The sequence below is a fragment of the Ruditapes philippinarum genome, unplaced genomic scaffold, assembly GCF_026571515.1.
Source record: "Ruditapes philippinarum isolate M1 unplaced genomic scaffold, ASM2657151v2 ctg3690_1_1_1_1, whole genome shotgun sequence".
Taxonomy (NCBI): domain Eukaryota; kingdom Metazoa; phylum Mollusca; class Bivalvia; order Venerida; family Veneridae; genus Ruditapes; species Ruditapes philippinarum.
Window position 1 is genome coordinate 9,068 of NW_026861987.1, and position 19,908 is coordinate 28,975.

Below are 19,908 nucleotides of genomic sequence, written 5' to 3' on the forward strand. Positions count from 1 at the left end.
CTGCCATCTTCGTGGGAGCTTTTGTATTCCCGATGTGAACCATGACGTAGACCTATATTTTAGGTACTGTGTAACAGCAGATATCAAAGCCGCCCTGGTCTTATATTTCTTTCCAGCAAGCAATTTTTCAGGTCTGGAAACAAATAAAAGTCACAGGGGCGAGGTCTGGGCTATAAGGAGGGTGAGACAACAATTGTCATCTGTAAGAGTTGATAACCTCCACTGTAGCTGCGGCGGTATGGGAGGCGTTTTCGTGAAGAAGGAGGACATTTTTCTGTGCTAACCTGGGACGCATTTGCTTCAGCTTTTCTTTGAGATTTTACAGAATTACTTCAGAATAGTACTTGGCGGTGACAGTTTGACCTTTTGGCATGAAATGAGAAAGTATCATTCCTCGTGAATCCCAAAAGGCAACAAGCCTGACTTTGCCAGCCGAAGGAGACAGCTTAAACTTTTTAGGAGACGGGGAACCAGCTCGTTTCCACTGCTTTGACTGAGCTTTTGTTTCAGGTTCGGAATAATTTTAACACTTAATTCAAATTGAGAAGTTAGGTAAAAATGTTGTTTATGAACCTCTTTAAATAGTATTAAGATTTATTATTTATCTGCCTGGATTTACTTGATTTAGTTTTTAACTATCTTTTATTAAATAATATTATCTGGGTTTTCCTTTGCTTTACGAGTTAAATTGTCTGGATTTAGTATTGAACTATCTATGATCTGCTCTGTTTGGTTACCTAACTTTGACCTTTTAACTACCTACTTTTCTAAATGTACTTTTTCATTATCAGTTTTTTTTTCATTTCACAATACTACTTTTGAGCTTTTGTAAATCTGGATTGCAACCCGTGGCATTATTTGTTTTTACTATATATACACAGATATTGTTTTACTCATTTATTTAATAGAATTGTACATGTATAATGATTTCTTGACGATGTATTTTCACAACTATCTTGTCATTCAACATCTTCACTTTCTTCAAATATTTCATTTGTGTTTTTTTTGTCAAGCTTACTGTCAAATCTTAACAGCTGTTGAGATTAGTTGACTAACTAAAATAAAACTGATTGTTGCAGCTGTTTCTTGTTGATGCTGTTCAACCTCTTCTTTTTCTTTAAAATGTTGTTCTTTCTTTGTCAGAAGAAACATGACAATACTTATGTCAATGATTAAAGAAGTGTGTTCTTTTACAGTTTTCTTAATACTTTTTTAAATATTCGCCATGTCAATTTATTATTAATTAAACGGAAAAAAATCTTTATTTGTGACAAGTATATTTAATTTCATTCAAGTTTTGAACTAGATTCGTGTTTGCCCTCTTACTCCTTTACATCAAGCTGACATTTTAGTCAACCTGACTGCTATCATTAATGATGATGAATGTGTATGTGGCAAAATTAATTAAAATATGAAAATGCAAGGTGATTTATATCATTTATTTGCGAAAGCATGAGAAGTTTAGTTAATGTACAAAAGTCAATTTTGAAAAACTGCATCTGACGTTGCATGAAAAACTTTATTACAATATCTTTACATATATGTATGAATTAATGCACATGAATTGTTTTTTCTACAAATCTAAACGTTCCCTGTTTCAGTATTTAAGCATAGCAGAACTTAGCCACTGAAACAAGCAGGTCTACAGAGAATTTGATAATAATAATGTGCTTGTACGAAAAATGTTTAAAATGTTATGTGACTTGTTTAGATAAAATAGGTATTTAACTAAGTCCTGATTGTTATGACCATTTACAAATTTAAAACAAACAAAAATTGTATTAGTAAAGATTTGTTTATGACAGCTTATTAAGACCGCCTTAACCTTTGCCTTTTGTTCGATTCGAATTAGTTCAATTACACATATGACTTTTGAGCAATAGTATGAAAAACATAAAATCAAAAAAGTATGGTTAAAAACAAAATCATTACACATATTGCAAGTTTTATCATTAATGGCACATATATAGTGCATGAATTGTAGAATGACGAAAAAATATGAGCTATTAGAAATATATAAAAAAATCCAATTAAAAGTTTATATTCATCTGTTGTATCGAATGTTAAGGTAATTAATAGAGAACACAATGAATTTCTCCATTTCTCACAAATGTACAATGTCTTTTCAAAAAACAAAAACATTCGGCGTTCTATATATTTGAGGTAAAGCTCAATCAAAAAGATATAGACAGAAGATGTTGACAATAATTCTTGCTCATTTACATGAAATCATTTCCAATTACGTTGTTATTTTGTTAAATTCTGCAGCAAATATAACTGCATATATTTCAATAAAATTTAAGTGTTTAACATCACATACTTTCAGGTTACATATTTGTTGCTATGTCGAATACATATTTGTTATTATGTCGAATACATATTTGTTAATATAATAACGTTTATAATTCACTTTACGTGTTTTAATACATAAACACATGTGATATTTATCTCTACACAGTTTTTCTAAAGGGCCCTCTTCAGTATTGACTGAATAAAGATATTTTTTATATAATGTTTTGCGTGCCAAATTCATTTTCTTCCTTTTGTTTACATAGTTTTAATGTCTTTAGAAACTCAAATTTCACCTCCAATTTCTCTTTACTTGTTTCATCTACTGCGTTTACTTCTATCTCAGCTCCTATAACAAAAGATACAGAAACTTCTCTGTTTGTACCTTTTGAAGTATCTGGCATCTTGACAAGCATCTCGCCTAATTCTGTGCACCCATCATCTGTAGTGTATAAAACTTTAGACTCATCCAATGAGATATCCCTTGCTGAATGCATGAACACCTTTAAATTGACTTCAGTTTGGTTTGCATCTATCGGGAAGTATTTTTTTACTGGCTGCTTTTCGTTCAAAACGATTAATTCTCCCTCCCTAACATGTACGGAGAATATATCTTTGCAATAGGCTTTTCCAGATCCACTATGTATCCATTTTTTATCGCTTTTGTGGACGACAGCGTCAAAAGGGCTATTTGTTTGTACACCAAATGTAGCTGGACTCCTTCTACTTTTAATAAGTTTTGGGTTATGACCATAGAGTACTGCCCCTGTCAAAATCGCTCGAAACGGTGATGTTGGCGAAACAACTTTAACTTCAGGAAATGATTTCTTCAACAGTTCCTGAATTTGTGATACTACAACGCTCGATCCTGAAAGCCCTCCAACCAATACGATTATACTTATATTACCTACATTCGGTGTTTTCAGCATATTTTCTATCTCGTGGGATATTCGTGTGCACGTTTCTTTGAAAAAATGTTCTGTAATGTAGGATGGATCAAAGAGTAGTTTATCTTTGTGTATCTTTAACCCTCCCTTCTTTTTTGCTTCTTCTGTCATCCGTATGTCATTTTTAAGAAGTCCATCTCTGAAAAGTGATGGAATCTTAAGGTTGATAGAACATTTTAGTTCTTTTGTTGATACTATGTTGACTTTTTTGTGCTCGAAATCATCTTCCATTTCTAATAACTCAATGGGATCTCGAAAGACATTCTTAAATTGATCTCCCTCGAAACTATCATGTATGGCTTGGAAAAAAGCAGTATTGATGTTTTGTCCACCTATAAGTGCTCCCTGTGCGTTAATGATAATGTCAAGAGTGCCCTCAGCATTAACTTTAATAGCTGCCAAATCTGCTGTTCCACCTAAAGAAATGATGGATGGAAAAATCATGGATTAAGACTTTAAATCTTGAATTGATATCATAGAGACAATGTGAAAAAGAACAGCCAGCAACATTTGCGGAATCGGTAAAGGAATTTGAATATATTGCAGCAGTTAAATTTTCACATATTATGTCCAATTAGACACTTTACTCACATGGATGAAAATTAAATTAAGCTATAGGAATAGAGATATATAGACCCTTTCATTTAAGACTGGATTCAAGTTGTCGCCCTTGGATGACGTCATTGGGGACACGGATTTGCCTATACGACTAAATACATTAACAGAGAGATATAACGATCTAAATCCTTACATTTGTTAGATGAGCAGATGGTTATTTTGCCAAAATGTTGTGAAATTGAATAAGATATTACATTAACAAGATAAATAAAAATGTAAACCATGATAAGGTTAACGATTTTTTTCAATACTAGACCTTATGGTTTGGTAACTTATCATGGTTACCATTTTTGTTTGATTCTTAATAATGAAAATAGTCGCACCGTGTTTTACCAGACAGTTAAATGGAACTAACTTGATAATACCAGAGACGTAGATAATGTATCTATGTCTCTGCTAATACACAGTATCCAAGAGATATTTTGAGTTTCAAAAATGTAAGAATTGTGTAGTTTCGAAAAAGAACGGCTGCATAATAATTTATTGCAAGATACTGGTTAAATAGATATTATTTTGATTGAAGCACTGTGACAAAGAAATACATAATATTAATCTATTTAATTTAAAAAAAATGTTGAAGCATAAAAATAGCAGTTCTTGTAAATGTATATGACTGTATAATATTTGTGTCGGCAAAAAAGGCACTCTCAAAAAATCGTACATCACGCCAAATGAATGCACTACATATTATATCAAAGCTGGTAAAGTGATATTTTCAACTTGATATTTTTATTTCATTTACATTCTGCTTATCATTTTTTTCATCATTAAAAACAAGTTATTACAGACGTACACAGAAATTTGTTTTTAACTGAATTATGATTGTACGCATCTTTGACTGTGCTAGTTGGTAGTCATTCTGGAGTATCCAATCAGTAAGGCATGACCAATAAAGTCCCTAGGATGATCCATAACCAAATACAGATGCCGGGATCATAAATATTTTGACACCTAACAAAAGTGACATAGTCTGATGTAATGTTATAACTCTAAAATATGCACCCTGTGATTTATGATATCACTGCCAAGTGCCGCTTGTAAATATAACATATGCAACCTGTAAATTAACATGTTACAGCCCAGTGGCGCTTAAATATACAACTCTATTTATTTATAAAATGAGTTACTGAGAAAAAGGTTTTTTTTCATAATTATAAGAATATGTTTGTTATATCAAAATTATATTAATATCGTCCGTTGCGAATCTTAGCCACAATAAAATTCATGGTTTTCGTTCATTCAGGAATATTTATAAAATCATATCTTTCACTGGTTCTTCGAAAGATTTATTATATGGTATAATGATAAATGATCAATTAGTATTGACAGAATGCATTTTGCTATTGTCCTGAAGCTTGAAAACAATCATTTAAAAAGACCATGTATGTCACAAAAACGCCCGAATTTTCAAAATGACAGAAAATCGCACAAAAATCTAGAAATTGACCATTTAAATTTGTATAAGATAATTTTACAGTGTATGGGTATTTATTAAATATTAAAATTTGATATAGTAACTAGCTTTTTGCCCTGGCATTAGAGAAAATCTAATAGATAGATCTATATTCACTTTGAAATTCCGTTGTTTTACCCCATAGCAAAACTTAACCTTAATCATTGTTTGTGTATTATTTTTTTTAATATTCTTGATATGAAATTAATGTATGCATGAGTTAAATTTTTCATGTTATAATCGTAATTAAACGATCAGTATTTGCCATTTAACTTTAACAAGAGCCGGTTGAACCGGGTGATGCTCCCCGACTAGGTTTTGGACACAGAAAAGTATATCTTTTGTAGTTTCAGAGTAATGTCCCAGACAAACTTCAATGTGTGATAATTCCAAAATTAGGCAAGGCAGAGTAACTGTTCTTTGCACTGCACTTCTACTCAATGAGATCTATCTACCGACTTGCGCGCGACACGTCGTCTCAATATGTTCATCATTTCTGTGAAATAGCTGTAAAATCCGACTTCAAATAACCAAGTTATTGGCTTGACACGATTTTGCTGCAAGGTTATGCTGTGACATTGACCTTCAAGGTAGCGATCCAAATTAGATCTCCATATGGTGATCATTTCTGTGAAATAGTTGTTAAATCCAACTTCAAATAACGAAGTTATGGGCCGGAAACGATTTTGCTTCAAGGTTATGCTATGACCTTGACCTTTAAGGTAGCGACCCTAATGTTGCGCCCGACATGTCGTCTCAATAAGGTGATCATTTCTTTGAAAAAGTTGTAAAATCCGACTTCAAATAAAGAAGTTATGGGCCGGGCACGTGTTTGCTTCAAGGTTATGCTGACCTTCAAGGTAGCTACCCAAATGATGCGCGCGACACGTCGACTCAATATGGTGATCATTTAAGTGAAAAAGTTATCAAATCCGAATTCAAATAACAAAGTTATGGACCGGACATGAATTTGCTTCAAGGTCAAGCCGTGATCTTGACCTTCAAGGTAGCGACCCAAATATTGCGCACGACACGTCGGCTCAATATGGTGATCATTTCTGTGAAATAGTTGTAAACTTCGACTTCAAATAACGAAGTTATGGGCCGAACACGATTTTGCTTCAAGGTCATGCTGTGACCTTGACCTTCAATAAAGCGACCCAAATGCTGCGAGCGACAAGTCGTCTCAATATGGTGATCATTTTTGTGAAATAGTTGTAAAATTCGACTTCAAATAACCAAGTTATGGGCCGGACACGATTTGCTTCAAGGTCATGCTGTGACCTTGACCTTCAAGATAGCGACCCAAATTTGCTCTCAATATGGTGATCATTTCTGTGAAATAGTTGTAAAGTCCGACAATGCGTGCAAATCGGTATATAGATCTCATTGAGTAAAAATGCAATGCAATGAACAGTAACTCTGCCTTGCCTAAGTTTGGAATTATCACACTTTAAAATGTCGCTGGGACATAACTCTGAAACTACAAAAGATATACTCTTCTGTGTCCAAAGCCTAGTCGGGATGCATCATCCGGTTCAACCGGCTCTTGTTTCTAAAGGTTACACAATCTATTTCACTTTATTTCGTACATAACAAAGAATCATTTGAATTAAATAAGCTAAAAGAAATGACTTTTATAGTCTATTGAAAATGTTGTTTCTGTAACAATAATAAATAAAGCAATTGTGTAGAGTTTATAATTTTAGCTGTTCTACTTTATTGAAAAAAGTTATTTACTCAAATATGTTTACCTCCAAGGTCTGCTACGAGAAAAGACTGGCCAATATGCCCCAAGTCCCACATTGTCTTTCTCTCTTCAAGCGGTAGGGTAAAACAGTAAACAGCAGCAACTTCCGGTTCAAGAGCAATTTTCAACAATTTGCCATCGATGCCACACTAAATAATACAACCAAAATTAAATATATAATTAAGAAAAAGAATTAGACTGCTAATTTTTAAATTATATCATCCGAGGAACTTTTACACATAACTTAATTTTAATTCGGTAAAATACCCTCATTACATGAAAACAGACAGTTGAACTGTTCATTATTTCTATACGAAAAAAGAAACAAAACAAAAAACAAACAAAACAGAAAAAACAGTTCTTTTCAATTTGAAGAAATGTATATAAAAGGTTTTGCAAGAAGGCTACAAATTTAAATGTTTTCCGTAGTGTAAAGCTAAATTTACTTATATTTTTTGACAACTTGCAAAACAGTTTGTGTTAATCCGCAGTAAAGAATGCGTTTTATTCAAAATCATATAAGACTCGGCAGCGATTGCGGCATTATTTTATTATAATACCTTAATGAGTTTATTTGAGTCTAGGCACCAAATTAAAAAATGTTAACGTACATGACAAATAAGTCATTAGATACGTACGTACAAGACGTCGCCATTAAGCCGGACACAATGACTCATTAGCTTGTTCAAATGAGCACAGATTAGGAATGGAGGGAGGAAGAACATATAAGAAAAAATATTTTTTTGGAAAGATCTTTTTATCGTTCGTTCTGTAGAGAATCCGAATAACTAATGTTCGCAATAAGTTAAATCGTTATTAGATTTAAATTCATACACTTTGCCGATCTATTAAAGATGAGATATGAATAAAATTTTGTACGTTTTACGGAGTGGAAATACATACGAATTGTACGAAGTAATATATAGGTTTCGAAAATTCTTTTTTTTCCAAAAAAGGACTTAAATCAATGTTTTTGTGTTTTATTTAGCAAATTTACAAACATTTATCACTTTACATCACAATATATATGGATTATTATACAAGCTTGCTATTTAATGTTATTTTTCTTTCGAGTTTCGTCTCGTCTTCAATATCAACTGTGCTTGTAATACATTTCAATATTTATTTAAATTTGGTGTAATTATTATTAAGCATCGTTTTAGAGGCGCTAAAATAATCAACAAGTAAATCAACACATTTTTTGTAGCTTAAAGGACCTTACTATTTCTAAACTGCAACTTGTTTGAGTTAGAGGCCTGGGTACAATGTACCAGTTAAAACTCAAATTCCATTAAGCATCCAAATGTTAAGGACCGAACTTAAAGGGACTTGAAGCTACAGGCAAATACACAACGTTCAATCGCTTCCTGTGACCCTTCCCTCCTGAGATCTTAACAGAAAATTGGGCGCCTTGGGTTTGCTTACAATATATCGATAACTTATGGTCATGTGTTCACATTTATTTTTAAATCCTATCATACATGCTCGGACATGAAGAGCATATTTAAACTTATTTTAAATATTTATCGAACACACACAAGCACACCCACATGGGTAAGACTGTAAGTCCTCGCTCCCACAAACTTTTTAGAGGGGCATAAATATATCTACTGAACCTTATTGTTTTACTGATTCTGAAAATGAATGGAAGAACTTCTTCAGACAAAAATATTTTAATGAATGTCCAATCTCTTGTAATCTTATCAACTTAGATAGCCATTATATATTGATCTGACGAGACGTTTTGATAACATCATAATTTTATGCACTTAGACAGATGTTTCATGAAATAACACAAATATATCGACTGACTATTAAATCAACACCTTAAGAAAGCACTGTAGAATAATGAAATAAAACTTCGCCCCGCGCCCCCGCTAATTAGCGTGTTTTCGTCCCGTGACCCCACCAAGCGAAAAGTCGAGAATTAACAAATTAAATGGCGGGGGTGCAGGGTGAAAACACGAATGGCACAAATCAGCCACCAAAGTAGAAAGAACTTATTCTTTAAACTTGATATAATATGAAGTTCTAAATTAAGAATTTGAAGGTATCTAAATGATCCAACGAAAAATGACCCAAAACCAAAACCTCATGTTTTTATTATAATAATAAAATAAACTCTTATCAAGTATAATGAAGACAAGTTAAGACATTTTATTTTGTTTTCAACTGACATTTGATCACTGTTAAATATGTGTTACTTGTCCGAATAACAACTGTTAAAAGCGACCCTTAGGGGAGATCACAATTTGGCGTATATCTATACTTTACGCGCATTTGTATTTGTATGTCCCTTTTGATCTACCATTAAACATACCAGAAACATTCATTCCATAGAAGGGGCCAAACATTATTAAAGATCCTGTATGTTTTGTGATTGATATTGTTACTGTGTGTATACCACACTTGCAAAAACTTATATATGTTTATAATTATGCAAATAAAACAATTTTTTCAAACATTGAAGAATACGTAAAATGTGTTTTGCAAATATTTTTGCACGTTATATTTTATCAATGAATTATATGCATTCATTTCTTATTGGAAAATTTGACTGAGAATTTATAGAAACTAAATTTCTAATTACCTCCCTTTATCTACATGAAATGTTAAATTCGGTAATTTTTATAAATAATGCTTATTGAAACTTACAATATTGACAAATCTTAATTTAAGCATTATATTTATGAAATAAAACCATGAAAAAATTGTGTTTCAGGATCTTTAACAAGTCTTAAGACAATCATACCTTGTTCGGTCAAATGAAGTATAAAACATAAACTGTATTAAATATTTTAATTTTGAACTTACATTATATTTTTTTGTATAACGAATCATTTTCGCATAATTAAAATGGACCTCCGTCCATAAATATGTATATTCACCATACGGGTATGTAACTTTCATTATTATATCTGGTCCCCTCTTAAAATTAAATTATGGTTCCCGCATATTTTTTTTCCCTCACGAAGCACACATCATTTTTGGATCATACGTCGGCTTTCATGAATAGCAGAAAGCATTGCATTGATTTTTTCATAAATATCGCTAAATAATTACATGTATATAGGAAGACTTTCTAAATTTTGTCATTTTCATACTAGTATTTAAAAGTTGAAATCTGCTTGAGGATTTCTAAAGGTTTTCGGACGGTTGTTTGCATTTACCAATTTCGTTTAAAAGAGGCGTTATCAATTTATCTTTGACTTTTCATTGTTTAACTACGTAACTTTTCAAATTCTACCCTTTTATCTTTTTAATATCTTAACTATATGTAACAAACCATACATTAAAAACTTCAACATAAAACCTACATGTTCCGCTGCTTTTCGCATAAAGTCTCGGCCTTCCAATGACCAAATTGCTGGGACTGTTAACATCCATATTACATCCTTGATGTCTAATCCCTTTTTGGCCTTCCTTTCTATGAAGTGATTTTTCAATCCTTCGATGAACTTGGACATGACTTCAAAAAGAGGTAAATGTCTTCCATATACATCGTCTATTAACATGTCTTTTCTAAAATCCTGAAAAATAACAACTGTTTCTTAATTGTACACGTATGTGGAGAAAGATGAATGTTCTCTTCTTAATTATATTGTGTTTATTCTTTTAAACAACAAAGTATGGTCATTCCGCCTTTAGTAAAATGACCTAATTCAATGAAGATAAATATCAAATTAGAGTTTCGAAAGCTTAATTTGACGATATTATTACTTGTTACAACTGATGTCCAATGACGTCAATTTATTACCATAAAGTAAACACCAATTGTTTGAAACGTTTTGAAACGATTATTATAATAATGTGAGTTATGCTTTTGAAAAGAAAACTTTTTCATTTTATGTCATGTCACAATTATCTGTAGTTGATATTATTACTGAAATACTTATGTGTGTTGTAAAGTTCATCCAAGCCGAACATGTGTATGACGCAAGGTCAAATAAATGTGTAAATGTTATATGTTGTTTGTCAACGCATCAAAAAAGTTGTACTTTTAGTTCATTCATTATTGTCGTTCCATTTTTGCATATTTACCAGAAACACGTTTCATTATATTTAAATGACATTATTATGTTTGACGTTATTCGGAAATTGAACGGCTCTTCTGTGAAGTCTTCTTAATTATAATATAATTCCTAATAACAAAACATTGGTGGCGTCAATTGAACAAAAGGAAAATTGTCCAACATGCTTGACGTCTGCATCGGATCTACTTATTCAGGGTTGAACACAAACTTGGATATGATACAAATGTTTACGTTGATAAACGTATTTCCAATAAAATAATATAACAATGTAATTTGTTGTTCTTAGTATTATTCTCCTCAATCTCGTATAATAAATAATAGCTCAGTAGAAAGAAAACTTCAATTGATGTAATTATTTTACAGTACATATTAATATTGTTTGAACAACGTACGATGACATGCTTTAATAGATACTGTAAATCGCTTTTCCCTTACATTATTAATCCATGCCCATTAAGTTCCGACATAACTATTAAATTACAGGAAAATTGGAGAGTGACCGACTATAGGACCACTTTTGGGGAGAGTGGGGCAATAATATGATCATTCTCTTTCTTGCTACATCTCAATAAATAAAAGATGATCGTAGTAACATGGTCCAGAGACATAGATTACTCCAAAGAAAACTACCAGAAACAATGACACCTGTGATATATTGTGTTTATTTTGCGAAGTCATGAACGTCATTCATTGTATTGTGTATACATACTGCATCGCGTCTTTCAATTGTATATAGAAATCATAATTCGATGTTTGTTTCTTTTTAAAACTGTGTACGTAAATTAATCTTACTTTGCTTTGTTGGCTAATGCAACACCTGATGCAAGCGGCAGGTGTTCATTGGTCATCATGATAGCTTAGCTGCAGTCAAATGACGGCAGATGAATAACATTTGAATGTGAATTACGTCTACAACTATGAAAGACTTTCCTGTAATGTCAGTCCATGCCCGGCTTTCACTAACGTTATCAAAGTAAAATCAAGTCAAATTAGCTCAAATCTGGAACTTTTCTCAACTCAGAAATTGAAATTGAGATTTTTTCTAAGTTTGACTTTCACTAAAATACATTGAGAAAAATCTCAACAAGTTAAGATTTGAGATTTTTCTCGGATATCTTGAGACAAGGTTTGGCTGTCTCAGATTATGTCTCAGTGAAGCTGAATTATTATTCTCAGAGGAATTTTTACTTTCTGCATGGTTATCTTTATAAATAAATTACAAATAAAGTTAGTGGCGTACCCACCGTTATACCAATACGCACGGGCCTATTTAATGAATAGAGTTTCGAGAAATTAAAAATCAAAAAATGACGTGCAAAAATGATGTAGATCGATCTATAGTTGCATAGCTGTTTATTGGTTCCATAAGTATGCTTACGATGTAACCTTTGTCAAAATATGTTCATACAATCAAAGGCGAGTAAAGCACAAACATGTAAGAGAAAGGGAACATGGGAAGAAATTTTAGCGAGAAATTTTTTATTGTGTTTTTTTTTTTTTATTTCTAATACAAATAATCAATTTTTAAGTAAGTTATGTTTGAATTACCATAAAAATTCAATTGATACTACCCTATGCGTATTTCATTAAGAATAATCATTTTTAAAACTTAAAAAACAAAATGTTATTATGCTTATAAACCTTACTGAACTTTAGTTTTGTCTGGAACTTTTGTAGTACAATGAAATACGTGTCAGCCTATTCATATTTAATCCTGTAGTTGTTTGTCAATGTATTATTTCAAATTGTGTAGAATATTTTGGTCATACAAATCAGATCTTAGCAGCAAACAATATTCCACAACTATCATCACAAACCAAACTCAACTTTATTGTAAATAACATTTTTTATCAAATTTAAGTCCCTTAAAATAGTAGAATTACAAGATATATCACTATACATAGCTATTTAAACATATTATATTGACTATAGAAATGAATTGCATATTTCTACAAACAATGACATCTTTTATGTATTTTATAATAGTCTCATCAATATATACATACAAAACAGAGATAAAATTACAATAAAAACAAAGTAAAGCCATATAAGAGAATGTTCGCTCTTCTTTTTTTTCTCACTTTTTACAAAACTAAAATATGTTTCCACTCTTGCTTTAAATAAACCGTAATTTCCCTGTTCGTGTGCAAATATTTGTATGCGATACAAAATCCTATATGCTATTTTTCTTTTTTTAAAGGTTTTGACTTAAATTTCTGACAGACTAGTAAGGCATTCATTTTAACTGCGTAACAAAATAACTAAAATATATCGGATGAATTTTAAAGAGTAAAATTGAGAAAAAAATATCAAAAACAATTATTCTCTAGTATTAACATAATGCAATTCTAAAAATAATAATTGTTTATGGACCTAAGTGATCGCGTATCAATAAATTTAAGGTGTGGTTTTGATGCTATAGATTATTGTTACACTTCAACATTTAATCTGCTGTGTTCGTTTTATGGTCATACAGATCGTTTTAAAAGCTATATTTTCCTTGTTCCTTGATTATATCTCATGTTTAGGTATGTTGAAATAAAGAAAAAATGAAACAAAAAATGTTGTATTAGAATAGAGATATCTGGCTATGTTTTGTTTTTCTAATGGTAAATACGTTTTATAGCAATATTTTCCTTGATTGTATCTCATGTCATCCTCGGTAACCCAGGGGCTTTACCGTATGTATTAAATGTAGTATATTCGGAATGTGTACCGTGGTTTCCGACGATGATCTCATGTCTAAGTATATTGGAAAAGAAAAATAAGAAAAAAAAAATGTAACCATCTTGATTACAATATAGGTTTCTGGCTATATTTTGTTTTCCTAATGGTAAATAACATTTTCTCAAATTATTTTATAAAAGCACGTCTTCACGTCAGACTTCATGCAAATAGGACACTTTGACCCAAGGGACTGTAATTGGCGTATATTCAAAATAAGCCAAGGTACGCCCTGAAAGTTCCTATCAATTTCATATATTAGGATATATATTGACTGATTATTGTGGGTGAAATCATGCGATCTAATTCATGACATCATAAAATTATGAAGTCACAATAACATTCTAAAAATAAGCTGTTGAATTTTGCTTGTTTTTTTTTAAACTGTGTCCAAAAAATTATGTACATTTATTCTTGATGAATTATATTAATTCAAATATTCACAAATTTGCAATAGCTTCTTGGTATTATGTTGTTGTTGTTTTTTGTTGTTTTGTTTCAAATAAAACAAGAAAAAAATGCCGGTAATCATTTATCACATTGATAAATATACAAAACATTTCCCTGTTGCGTCATTTTACATCAAAATACATGTAGCAAAAAGAAAAACTCCATATTTTAGTCATAGAAAACCATCAACAATGCACACTAAGATTGACGTTTTAAGATAGCCGCTTATGTCTTGAGAAAAAAACAGTCTTAGTTGAGAAAATTCTCAAAAAGTTTAGTGGAAGCCAACTTGAGATTTTTCTCAAGTGAGAAAGTCAGTATTTGGACAATCTTACGTTGAGATTTATCCCAGGTTTAGAACGTTAGTGAAAGCAGGGCCTGGGTGCTAGGCAAGGGGTTCATCATTGTGGCCATACCACGTGACTTTTCGGGTACGGTACACGCAGATTATTCACCGATTCGGGTATGTTTTTATTAACACTTTTGCTGTAACTTAACCGATTTTTATCAGATAAGGCACAGAGTATCCCTAATTATATCAGCTACCCATGGTAAATCAAAGTTTTGAAAACCCCTGAATGTTTTTTTAAAAAAACATTCGAGTACAGTTTAATTTTATCATAGTCGTGGTCGAGGGAACGGTACGCACTCATGTATACAACAAGTAATTTCTTGCAAGTCGTCCGTTCTTTTTCATTGTTTCAATTCTTCAGCAATTACTTGTAATATTAACATGTTACAGCCAAAATATTAATTGCGCAACATTTTAAAATCAAATTGTGCACGACATTCTTTTAAAATTTTCTTTTATTTTTAAATAATCCTTTAACAGAAAGCTTTTAATGTAATGATACCTTGCAAATCAGGCATCTGGGTTCACGTAGGATTAAATGAAATAAATAAATATGAGGAAAAAACTCTCACATTATAAGTAAAAGCAAATTTTCATATATTTATCAGATTTATTTCAATGACAAAAAATGTGTATGTACCGCATATTTTAAAATTGCAGTGTGTTCCGTACCATTTCAATTTTATGAAAATATGCTAAAACATCACTGCATTCACTAGATACATTGGACATAGTAAATAGAAAAAACTTACCATTCATTTTTATAAGAAACAGTGAAAGAAAAACGGACGACTTGCTAGAAATCGCTTGTTGTCATATTTGGGTGTGTACTGTTTTCTTGGCCCCAGCTATGAAACAAAACTGTACTCGATGTTCTTAAAAACCATTCAGAGGTTTTTAAAACTTTGATTTACAGTGGGTAGCTGATAAAATTACGGGTATTTTGTGTCTTTACTAATCAAAATCGGTTGAGTAACAGCAAAGTAATTAAAAAAAATACCCAAATCGATAAAATATCTGCGTGTACCGTATCCGAAAAGTCACGTGGCATGGCTACATTGTTCATGTTTCCATGCACGACAGGCGGAGTAGATACAACACGGCTTGATCCTTTTAAATCTATAAGTGGTGTGCACTCAATACCGATATCTGCAGATCAGAAATCTATGATCTGGTTCATATTTTTTCCGATTCCTTTATCTCTGCCAACCGTCAAAGGATTCTTGCATCAGTTTTACTGGGACGTGAGACCGGTTGCGACATTTCAACTTCATGAATTCCGGATTTCATATTCATGAATTTCCGATTTCAACTTACATAATTCACGATTTCAACTTCACGAATAAACAATTTCAACTTCATGAATTCACGACGATTTCAACTTCATGGATTCACGAATTCAACTTCACGAATTCTACTTTGTGAATTCACGATTTTAACTTCACGAATTCACAATTTCAACCTCACCAATTCTTGAAATACAACTTCATGAATTCACGATTTCAACTTCATGAATTCACGATTTTAACTTCACGATTTCAACTTTGTAAGTTCACGATTTCAACTTCACGAATTCACGATTTCAACTTCACAAATTATTCACGAATTCACGAGTTCAGGTTCATGACGTTGAAATCGTGCATTCGTGAAGTTGTAATCGTGAATTTATGAAGTTGAACTCGTTAATTCATGAAGTTGAAATCGTGAATTCACAAAGCTGAAATCGTTAATTCATGAAGCTGAAATCGTGAATTCACAAAGATGAATTCATGAAGTTAAAGTCGTGAATTCATTAAGATGAAATCGTGAATTCATGAAGCTGAAATCGCGAATCCGTGAAGTGGAAATTGTAATTTCATGAAGTTGAAATCGTAAATTAACAAAGTTGAATATATGAAGTTGAGATCGTGAATACATGAAATTGAAATCGTGAATTCGTGAATTTGAAATCGTGGATTCACGATGTTGAATTCGTGACTTCACGAAGTTGAATTCGTAAAATCGTGAACTCATGAACTTGAAATCGTGGATTCATCAAGTTGAAATCGTGATTTCATGAAGTTGAAATCGTGAATTCGTAAATTCGTGAGAATTCCGTTTTTTGAAAACGGGAATTCATGAACAAAGTTAAAATTGTGAATTCATGAAGATGAACTCAAGAATTCATGAAGTTGAAATGGCCCTACCGGTCTTTCGTACACTGGTGTAGCATTTGTTTTAACTTCAACGTAAACTGTACTTCCCGATTTTATTCGAGGAAAGCTTTCTTGAATTATACCGTGTATGCAAAATTCATAAATCTATTGACAATTGTCTTATGTCTTGGGTTAGTTGTATTTTTTTTTTGTAAATCCTGGTATATAACGTGCGAGGGTTATTCAGAACTGATGCAACATTTTGAAACGTTGAATGTATACAGGTGTAAAGTATTATTATTCCTGTTAAATATAAAAACATGTAATGGAAATATTCCAAACATGTAGCTGTAAGCACCTTTTAAATCGAAGTTATAAACACAATGAGAATAAAGCAATACAAGAAATTTGTTTATATAGAATTTGATTTCTGAAATATTTTCATTGTGTTTAGATAAAAACACATTCACGATGTTAGCATAAAAGCCGTTGTGATGTTTTGAAGTATTAAGTAAATTGATTAAAATCATTTGTAGCTATACTTTGATTGGTTGAATATAACAATCAAAATATTATTTTACATTTTAAGAAGTCCTTTGTGCCTTTTTCTTTTCAATTGGTCGGTTTTACTCTACTTTGCTTTTTTCATTATTCCTAATGAACTTGTCTGTCTGTGTTACGTCACCTTTCGTATGAATAATGAGATGGTTTGGACATCAACATATAAATCTAAGTAAAAGAAAACATTAACCGATGCATACCCTATTTGAAACATTAATTGATATCAGGGAAATGTACTAGATCTATGTTTAAGGCACATATTCTTACCTCTCCATATAAAAGTAGTTTGAATTCCTTGAAGAAATACCAAGAGTCGTCCATATCAGCCATTCTGTCAGTAAACTTCTTTTCGGCTTCATATCCAATGGCAACACATTTTGAAGGACAATCAGCATTTTTCTCAATCAAAATGCAAGTCTTTGTTTTTATAATCTAAATAAATTGAAATTGCACGTACTTTTTATGTTGATGTCTGATAGAAATAGCTCTATAGTGTTTTATCGGATGCAAGTTGACATAATATCAAATTGAGTGTCGCCTCAATATGAAATTTAAAGTAAATTTTAATGAGAAGACAAGTATTCTAAATTTGTAAAAGAAAATTATCAATTATAAATTTAGACGACTAATTTGAAATAGGGACAATGGTATGGGGTAATATTATTTTAAAAATACTCATCATGTTGACCTTAACATCAATACCAGAAGCATTTTAAAATGATGAATTGTAATCATACATATGCAAGAATGTAGTCTCCAATCATATATATCTATGCAGTATTTTCAAATTCTCTTATCTAAACTCCGCATCAAAGTTATTAAAACTCCTCATGAAACACTAAAGTAATGTTCTCGTATATACACATTTTTGTCGTGAAATATTAGATGCATTAATTTGCTTTGACTCATAAAACCCTATTGAATTTTAATGTATATTTCATCCCTTTATTAGAGACAAGAAAAAAATATTTGCGCTTGCAAAAATATAAAAGAAACACTCAATAGAAAATAGATAAGTTTACTGGCCTGGATTGGAGCATACTCCCAATTCAGGTTCATTTCCACTGTGTCTTTGCAACTATCATTATCATTATCCTTTTTCCATTGCCAGGCGTATCCCGAGTAGGTGCTCCCGACATCTAGAGATACAACAAGTTTTGGTTTACAGACACTGGCCTCCTTTTGCTTAAATGAAAAATAAATTAAATCAAATTTCAAGTAAACGGTAAATACTGATGTACTTAGGTTTTATGAGTAAATCAATAATTACTGACATCTTAATTCAAGAAAGAATGATGACACAAAGCGTCAATATATCATGGTTCTTTCTTTTGCATAATCTACTCTGTTACTAATGCAAAAGCCAATATAATACAATACAATACAAAAACTTTATTCGCTTTAAGGCCTCCGATCCATGCAAAAAAAATATATACAGAGAAACAATTTACACAAAATTATAGCATGTGCACAATGTTTAAACATATACTATATAAATTTAACTGAAAATAACTGTAAAGCATAAAAAAAATTCTGGGAGTTTCTTAATTATCATTTTGTATCGAAAACATATTAATTGTTTAACTTCCTTTTTTTAAAATGTTGCTGTACCCTTTATAAGATCATCATTTTTTGTAGACATAGAAATATTAAATTTGTTTCGGGTTGGTGCATTTAGGTACTTAATCGGTAGATATAATTTTCTAAGTTCTGAATAAAAATCACAACATAGTAAAAAATGAAATTCATCTTCTATTACATTCTAAGAACATTTTGTGCATAATCTGTTTTCCCTCAATATCTTTTTATGTCTACCAACCTCAATTTCATGATCATGTGACCCTATTCTAAAATTTGAGTATATCTAAATTTTCTAATGTCTAGAGCATCTAAGTAACATTCATATGAGAAATTTTCCTTAAACATACCAAAAAAAGACAATTTTACATTAGAGGTTACAGATAAATGCCACTCTTGTAGGTATATATCTTTTAACCTATTTTCAAATTGTGCTATAAAGTATTTTTCTGATGTAACAGATTGACTTTCCCATACATATCCAAAACCATGACTTTGTAAAATTTTTCTTTAAGATGTAACCCAATTGTCATGTCCCTGTATATCATCATAAAACATCATAAAGTAACACTTTTTAACTAATCTATCGTTTGGCATTTTAATAATTTTTAACCAAATACAGCTACATTGGATGCATTTTGTTTACAACATATAAAGCGTTTGCATGCATGCATAATATTGTACTCGTTCTAGCTCTTCAAATTTACCCATGCCCAAAATTTCAGCCCCATAAAGTAACCGAGGATATATTTAGAATCAAACAGTTTAAAAAATACTTTCTTATTTAATTGGCCACAATCATACAAGGATTTTAAAATTGATATAAAAACCCTCTTACCCTTTATACATAACTCGTGTACCATTCTTTTCATAGAAAGTTGTGTCGTAAATGTTAAACCAACGTAACTAAAAGCATTAACAACTTCAATCTGCTTGTTTTTATAAGTCCAACTTCAATTTTACATAATGTACCACCATTTTTAAAAACAACTAATTTTGTTTTACTTTCATTTACTT

The 19,908-nt window shown here is 31.4% G+C and overlaps 1 protein-coding gene across 1 annotated transcript; it reads right to left on the minus strand.

Moving 5' to 3' along the window:
• Positions 1 to 1,526: 1,526 nt before the first annotated feature.
• On the minus strand, positions 1,527 to 17,942 carry LOC132717548 (heat shock 70 kDa protein 12B-like). The gene is made up of 4 exons (XM_060701034.1): positions 17,581 to 17,942; positions 10,375 to 10,587; positions 7,062 to 7,206; positions 1,527 to 3,652 (listed from the first exon to the last, which is right to left on the minus strand). Exons 1-4 carry the CDS (start codon positions 17,641 to 17,643, stop codon positions 2,505 to 2,507), a joined length of 1,569 nt encoding a protein of 522 aa, XP_060557017.1. The 5' UTR covers positions 17,644 to 17,942; the 3' UTR covers positions 1,527 to 2,504.
• Positions 17,943 to 19,908: the final 1,966 nt, after the last annotated feature.